Raw genomic sequence first — 8,454 nt, 5'->3', positions numbered from 1 at the left:
AAAGGTGGAATTTACTATGGTATATTTATATATGTAGATAGCTTAATTTTTTTCAATTTCATTCTCTATTTTCTTCCCTTTTCCCATCTCTTTCCTCAACACCATGATCTTCCCTCTATTTTCATGGGATCTGCACCCACCCATTTTTTTTCCCTCTACCTTCTGCTTATGAGAGAAAATAGTCAATATTTGACTTTTTAAGTCTGACCTATTTCATTTAGCATGATGCTCTCCAGTTTCATTCGTTTACCAGCAAATGCCATAATTTTATTTCTTCTTATGACTAAGTAAAACTTCATTTGTGTGTATATGTCACATTTTCTTAATCCACCCATTTATTGACAGGCACCAAGGCTGGTTCCATAATTTGACTATTATAAATTGTGTGTCTACAAACATTGATATGCCTGTATCATTATAGTATAATGATTTTAATTCTTTTGGATAAAAACTGAGGAGTGAGCTAGCTGGATAATATGATGGTTCTATTCCTAGTCTTTTGAGAATCTCCATACTGCTTTTTAAAGTAGTTATACTAATTTACAGTTACACCAACAATGTTTAATTGTGTCTTTCCACCCACATCCTCACCAGCATTTATCATTATTATTTGTATTTTTGATGATTGCCATTACAACTGGATTGAGATTGCATTTCCTTAATTGTTAGGAATGTTAAACATTTTTAAAATTTATTTGTTGGCCAATTGTATTTCTTCTTTTGAGAAATGTCTCTTCAGTTCTTTTGTCCATTCAATGACTGGATTATTTGTTTGGCTTTTGTGTGTGTGTGTGTGTGTGTGTGTGTGTGTGTGTGTGTTAAGTTTTTTAGTTCTTCATACATTCTGAATATTAATCCCCTGTTGAAAAAGTAGCGGGCAACAATTTTTTCTCTCTTCATGCTTTTGTTCCTTTGCTATGAAGAAGGTTTTAAATTAGATGCCATCCCACTTATTGATTCTTGATTTTATTTTTGGTACTTTAGGAGTCTTGTTAAGGCAGTCAGTGCCTGGGCCAATATATTGGAGTGTTGAACCTATCTTTTCTTCTAGCAGTTGCAAAATATCTGGTATACTTCCTAGATCTTTGATCAACATTGAGCTGACTTTTGGGGAGGGTGAGAAATAGGAATCTTGTTTCATTCTTGTATATATGAATATCCAAACCAGCACCATTTGTCAAAAATGCTCTTTTCTCCAATATATATTTTTGGCACTTTTGTCAACTATCAGGTAAGTGTAACTATGTGTATTTTTCTCTGTGTCTTCTATTCCATTGCTCTTCATATCTAATTTGATGCCAATACCATGCTGTTTTTGTTTCTATAACTCCATATTATCATTTGAGATTAGTGATTGTGATGCATCAGCATCACCCTTTTTGATCAGTATTGCTTTGGCTATTCTGGATCTTTTGTTATTCCAAATGAATTTGAGTAGTTTTCTAATTCTGTGAAGAATGTCATTGGTATTTTGGTACATTGAATCTATATTATACTTTTGGTAATATGGCCATTTTGATAATATTAAGTTTACCTATCCAAGAACATGGGAGATCTTTCAATCTTCTGGGATCTTCTTCAATTCCTTTCCTCAGTGTCCTATAGTTTTCATTGTAGAGATCTTTCACATCCTTAGTTCGATTTATTCCCAAGTCTCTGTCTCTCTGTCTCTCTGTCTCTCTGTCTGTCTGTCTGTCTGTCTCTCTCTCTCTCTGAAGATTATTATGAGTGGGGTAATTTTCTCAAGTTCTTTCTCAGCAGATTCATAATCAGAGTATAGGAAAACTATTTTGATATATCAATGTTGTTTTAATCATCTTTTTCACTGCTGTGAACAAAAGACCTGATAAGAACAATTTTAAAGGAGGAAAAGCTTTTGGGGGGGCTCACAGTTTCAGAGGTGTCACTCCATAGGCAGCTGGCCATTACTCAGGGCTTGAAGCAAGGCAGAAAGAACATCATGACCAAAATGTGTAGCAGAGGAAAGCAGCTGGGGATGTGGTACCTAGAAGCAGAGAGAGAGGGAGCTCTGCTCAGCAAGAAAAAGCATATACCCCAAATTCACACCCCTAGGGACCCTCTTCCTCCAGCCATACCCTACCTGACTAGAGTCACCATTCAGCTAATTCCTACCAATGGATTAACATACTGATTAGGTTAAGGCTTTTGTAACTCAATCATTTCATATCTAAACTTTCTTGCATTGTCTCACACATGAGCATTTTGGGTACACCTCATATCTAAACCATAACCATGTTCAGCTTATATCTTGCTACTTTGATGAATTTGTTTAGCAGCTCTGGAGGTCTTCTAGTGGAATCTTTTGGATCTTTGAGACATAGGATCATGTCATCAACAAATAGATCATTTTTAATTCTTCTCCTATTTGTATTCCTTTAATTTCCTTCTCTTGTCTGATTGCTCTGGCTAGAGTTTCAAGAACTATTTTGAATAGGATGATGAGAGTGTACATCTTTGACTTGTTTCTTATTTTAGAGAACATGTTTTCAGTTTTTCTCTATTTAGTATATTGGTTTTGGGGTTGTTATATACAGCCTTTATAATGTTGAGGTTTTTAATCTCCAGTTTCTCCAGAATTTTTAAAATGAATGGGTGCTGGATTATATCAAGGCCTTTTCTGCAACAGTTGAGATGATAATATGATTCTTATCCTTAATTCTATATATTTGGTGAATTATATTTGTTGATGTGCCTGTGTTGAACCTACCTTGTATCTCTGAGATGAAACACACTTAATCATAGTGTATTATCTTTTTGATGTATAAAACATTAAGATTTAAATAACTGGAGAACCCTTATCAATTTATCCCAAGTGAGCTTTTAATCTAAAGCAACTGAAAAAAAAAAGTTTCTAAAGTTTGTATGAAAAAGTGAAGTTTCAACTACTAAAAAATAAAACAAGGTAAGTCTGGATTTGGTGGCACGCACCTATAATCCCAGCAACTCTGTAGGCTGAGGCAGGAGGATTGCAAATTCTCTGCCAGTCTTGGTAACATGGTGAGACCCTGTCTCAAAATAAAAAATAAAAAGGGCTGGGAAAATAGTTCAGGGATAGGGTGGGCTGGAGTTCAATCCCTATTACCACAAAAATAAATAAATAAATAAGTAAACAAGCAAATAAATAAAATAAGGAAAGTTTGTCTTCTTGCTAATTAAGACTTATTATGAAATTCTGATTATTAAGGCAGTGTGACTTGGGTACAGGGAGTTAAATTAACCAGTGACAGAATAGAAAGTGTTCAGACTGATCTATGCTTATAGATATGGAATTACAATATATGACAGAGATAACAATTGTAGACCAGTGGGGAAAAAAAGACTCCTCAGAAAAAAGTGCTGAGTCACATCCCCAGCCCTTTTTATTTTTTACTTCAAGACAGGATCTTGTTAAGTTGCTTAGGATCTCACTAAGTTGCTGAGGCTGGCCTCAAATTTACAATCTTCCTGCCTTAGCCTTCTGCATTGCTAGGATTACAGGTATATGCCACCATGCTCAGTGGAAAAGCTTATATTTAATCAACAGTGGCACATAAGCAGGGAACTGTCAATCATACTTTTACTCCAATTGCAGGTTATAGTGCTTATGAAGATACTACTGAGCTACAAACAAGAAGAAGTCAGGATACTAACTCTGTCAACGATAATTTAATTAAAATGTTTGAGTCTTCTAAAGAAACTAGTTTGGCTACTACTTTATTTTCTTATGTTGCTGAAACTTATAGAGATAAGAGCAAATGTTATTAACATTTTTATATTTGCCATAAACTTTTTTCCTTGTATAATTTTCTAAATTTAACAGTCACCACAAATTCTGTAGAGAAGAAGAATAGTTAATACAAAAAGCAAACAAAAAGGATGAGCCCAAGGGGCATTTTTCAAGTTTATCATGATATGAATTCAGGCACTTGATTTTTTGCCAACCATGTGAAAATTAACTTTGGGGAGAACTGGCAGGATCTGGTGGGGAGATGGATATGAAAGGAAAATTAGAATAAAATGCTCTCAGGAAAAATATGGCACCTGGAGTAGTGAGGGAAAAATCAAAAACAAAAACAAAAAACCTGGGCTCTTGGAGACTAGTGTGTTTATAATCATTTACCTGATGGTCCCTGAGGATGAAGCCCTGGCTCAGTCTGAATATTCAATGCCCTTTTGGCTTTCTAAAGCTTCTATTGACTTTTGAATTTGGATCTTCTTTTTTTTTTTTTTTTTTTTTTTTTGTACTGGGGATTTAACACAGGGCCACCTAACTACTTCTCCCAGCCCTTTTTCATTTTGAAACAGGGCCTCGTTAGGTTGTTAAGACTGGCCTTGAACTTGCATGTATCTCCCACTTCTGATTGCTACAGGACAAAAAAATGCCCAAATTGACTTTTCAGTTAAGGGAGAGAGAAATCAACTAACTCAACAAAAATCTTCTAGCATACAGCAGGGAGAGTTGCATGGTTTCCTGGAATCCTACACAGTGATTCTTAGCTGGAGCTCACTTGGGCTTTGTAACCATGGTTTTCCAAGGCTCCGCTGTATAAAAATAGAATATTTATTTAAAAAATAAAACCTGACGACTAAGCCACTGCTGTTTCTACTTGCAGTGAAAACTGCCTCAAGATTCCCAGAGCACAATCTAGTGAATGTGCCCCTCATGTAACAAGGTCCCCTGGCATAAGCTGTTGGCTTCCTAGTCCCCCGGTGACTCTGTAGGTGCTTGGTGAATAGCACCTAGAGACCCTGGAAACTGCTCCTCAGAGAGCCTTTCCTTGGTGTCAGAAGCTCTTCCACCAGCCAAAGAGTATATGTAGTGTACAGAGAAGCCCCCTTTATCTTTCCTTCTACCTCCATCCCTTTTGGAAGTGGAATGACCACATTCAGCTGACTTTTCTTCATGACCCAGGTTTGTGAACATTGGTGATCCATGGGCCACCTCTCTGACCTCTACCTTAATTTTTCTGTTGAATCACAGATTCACAGGGAGAGAAGTAAGTGAGTTATGGGGAAAGATTTTAGTAGTGAACAGAGGTGCCATGTGAGGAATAAGATACATGTATGACTTTTGTTGTTATGAAAGGGTCAAATTATGTTAAACTGGAAATGATCCTGGTGTCTGTGAATATCTGTTCTTCTTTTTCCTTTATTTATTACTTACAGAGATCTTCTGTTAATCCCAATAAATCATGGCTTCCCAGGATTAAAGAGTATCTCAACTGATATGGTGATAAACAATGTGACTCTGCTACATACAAGCTATGCTCCCTTGTCTATATTCTTGTCTTCAGACAATTCATAGTCCACTGAGAAAGTTTATAAAGCTTCATAAAGCATGTTTACAGTTACTAACCACACATCAGGGTCAAACAACTTTTCCTATCAAGAAGTAGTGTCTGGCATCTAACATAAAATTTATTTTTTGCAACCCCATCTAATTTCCTCTGAAATGCTCTGAGGTGTTGAAGCACAACTGTATGCTGATCCCTTGTAAATACCTTTGTGTAGATTTTTTTTTTTATAGAAAGTGGTGCATTTCTGAAAAATAGATAAATTAAATGTAATTTTAAAACTGCAAAATAAGCTTACCTTTGAAATCTGCCCAGTAGAAAACCATTGTATAATGTGATTTATTTGCTTTACTTCTAGCAAAATGCACTTTTGAAGCAACTCCATCCTTCTATTACTGAATTTGGATTTTTTACAACTAACCTATTATATAATTGTATGCTGGCTCCTAAGAGGGTAAAGGCTACGGGAGAAGTTGGACTATATTTGCCAATTATATGTTAATAATGGTATGCTTTTCTCCTGTTATAATGTTATAATTCCAATGTTAAAATGTAACCCAATTATTTCATTGTTGCTGTCATAGGCATAGCCATCAGGAAAACGAGACAAAGGTTAAAACATTTTTGCCTTTGGTTCTTTGAAAAGAAATTTCACTGTGATGCTCCAGCATTTTTGTTTCATGGCGGCTAGTTTGTGTGATGGAGCAATGATTTGTAATGATCCTACCTGTATATATTTGTATTCTACATTGTAGTGGTCACTGTGTGGCCATAAGGATTAGGAATGCATGGTCCCTTTCTAGTTATATTGGGGTAATTTTTGTGTTTATGCTACAGTTTTGTGGGGTGGGAGGAACAATTACAAGGGATCAGAAGACATGAGTTCTGGTCCTGGTTTAGTTCTTTGACACCTGTAAGTCCAAGGGCGATTCCCTAAGCAGAGATGACTTCAGTTCCCAAGTCTGAAGAAAAATTAAGCCTTATTTTCCCTGCTCCATTGGGTGTTAATAAAATTAAATAATGTATGTGAATATGTTTTATAACTGTAAATGTTCTATCAGGGGCTTAATGCTAAAAAGTCAGTAAAGAGTTCTATGCTAACTGTGCACAGACATGTAGGTCTGAGAGAGAGGTGGGAGGTAAGGAGGAAAAAAAAATTAAAAAGGACTTGGTTTTGGCTTTGAAAAATGAGTGGTATCTAGGGAAGAGGAATGTAGGACAGAGTTGAGAGGAGCAGTCAAAAGATTGGAATGAAAAAGCAGTTTCTCTGCCAAAGAAGCAAAAGCTCTACCCAAACACTAGAAGTTCAGGAGTTAGTATGTACCTACAGAGCCTGGAATTTAGCACGAACTTGAATGTATTTAATTTTTAATTTCAAATATAAATTTTAATTTTAACAGCATAGAATTCTTCTATCAACAATTCTATGATTGTATCATCACTACATCCACATAAAGATGAGGAAACTGGGCTTAGAGATGTTCAATCCTTGCCCAAGATAAGATAGCACATGAGAGAAGAAGGGAATGAGTTTACAACAGTTGCCTCTGAGGGCCATGTACTTTCGTCTCACTGAGAAAAAATAAAAGATAACATGTCTCCACTCTCCGCTCCCCAAAGAAGTAAGTACGAATGTGAATATAAATAAGCAGAAACCTGTGTTGAATTAACCATAAGTGTTTGCCCAGCCTACTGTTTGACAGAAACCACCCATCCAGGATCTTTATGTACCTTTTTCTTTCTTAGATACCATACATGATGTAATGAAGAAAGAGAATCACACTTTGGTGAGTGAGTTTGTTTTTCAAGGGTTCTCCAGCTTCCAGGAACACCAGCTCACACTCTTTGTTGTGTTCCTCGCACTGTATATATTAACCCTGGCAGGCAATGTCATCATTGTGACTATAATCAGCCTTGATCGTCACCTCCACACCCCCATGTACTTCTTCCTCTGTATACTGTCAGCTTCAGAGACAGTGTACACACTTGTCATTATACCAAGGATGCTCTGTAATCTCAGGGGTGCAAGTCAGTCCATCTCCCTGGCTGACTGTGCCACTCAAATGTTCTTTTTCATCACTTTGGCAATTAACAACTGCTTCCTGCTCACAGCAATGGGGTATGACCGCTATGTGGCCATATGCAATCCCCTGAGATACACAATTATCATGAGCAAGAGGGTGTGCTTCCAGCTGGTGTGGGGGTCCTGCAGCATTGGCCTAATTGTAGCAATGACACAGGTGTCAGCTGTGTTCAGACTGCCCTTCTGTGCCTCTAAGGTGGCCCACTTCTTCTGTGACATCCGACCTGTAATGAAACTCTCCTGCATTGACACCACTGTTAATGAGATCTTGACTTTAATCATCAGTGTGCTGGTGATCTTGATTCCCATGGGCTTGGTTTTCATTTCCTACATCCTCATCATCTCCACCATACTCAAGATAGCCTCTGCTGAGGGCAGAAAGAAGGCCTTTGCCACCTGTGCTTCTCATATCACGGTGGTCATTGTCCATTATGGCTGTGCTTCCATTGCCTACCTTAAGCCCAAGTCAGAGAACACCAGGGATGAGGACCAGCTGATCTCTGTGACCTATACTGTCATCACGCCCCTCCTGAACCCAGTGGTCTACACCCTGAGAAACAAAGAGGTCAAGGATGCTCTGTGCAGGGCTATTGGCCGAAGACTCTCCTGACAGGATGGACCCATTTCAAATAGAGTCTTGCAAGATTCTCCAGGCCCGAAAAGTGGAGCAGTGCCCACAGTCACTAGAGTTAAAATTCTGGAGCCCATTAAGATGTGGTTTGGTGAGAAGAGGAGAGAACAAAGACACTACAAATCCAGACACTTGAGAATGGAAGGCAACTCTCCAAAGATCAAACAAGCCTGCATCTCACAAGAACAAAGATACAGAACTCACTGGCATTGGGAGGTAGATGGCTATCTGGAGAGCCAGGAATTGAATGAAATCAGGGCTGTAGACAGAACTAATGAGGGGAGACTGATCTGAAGCAGGGGTAAAGTTTTAAATATGTAACACTTTTTTTTTTTTTTTTTGGACATAGAGTTTCTCCTTACCCATTTGGAGGCATGTAGGTTTTAAAGCTAACTGAAGTCATTTCTTTATGGACAATTCCAGTTGGTTTTTTTTTTTTTTTTTGG

General features: G+C 37.5%; 1 protein-coding gene across 1 annotated transcript; it reads left to right on the top strand.

Moving 5' to 3' along the window:
• The first annotated feature begins 6,824 nt into the window (after window positions 1-6,824).
• LOC124987394 (olfactory receptor 10J1-like) lies at window positions 6,825-7,987 on the top strand. The gene is made up of 2 exons (XM_047556608.1): window positions 6,825-6,916; window positions 7,041-7,987. Exons 1-2 carry the CDS (start codon window positions 6,889-6,891, stop codon window positions 7,985-7,987), a joined length of 975 nt encoding a protein of 324 aa, XP_047412564.1. The 5' UTR covers window positions 6,825-6,888.
• Window positions 7,988-8,454: the final 467 nt, after the last annotated feature.

Source organism: Sciurus carolinensis, chromosome 1, assembly GCF_902686445.1.
Source record: "Sciurus carolinensis chromosome 1, mSciCar1.2, whole genome shotgun sequence".
Classification (NCBI taxonomy): Eukaryota; Metazoa; Chordata; class Mammalia; order Rodentia; family Sciuridae; genus Sciurus; species Sciurus carolinensis.
This window is presented reverse-complemented; position numbering and strand designations above follow the sequence as displayed.

Bases quoted from the DNA above. Each gene is read 5' to 3' on its own strand.
- LOC124987394 (XM_047556608.1), top strand. From the start codon at position 6,889: ATGTCTCCACTCTCCGCTCCCCAAAGAA. The intron at 6,917-7,040 runs GTAAGTACGAAT...TTTCTTTCTTAG, and splicing joins ACTCTCCGCTCCCCAAAGAA to ATACCATACATGATGTAATG.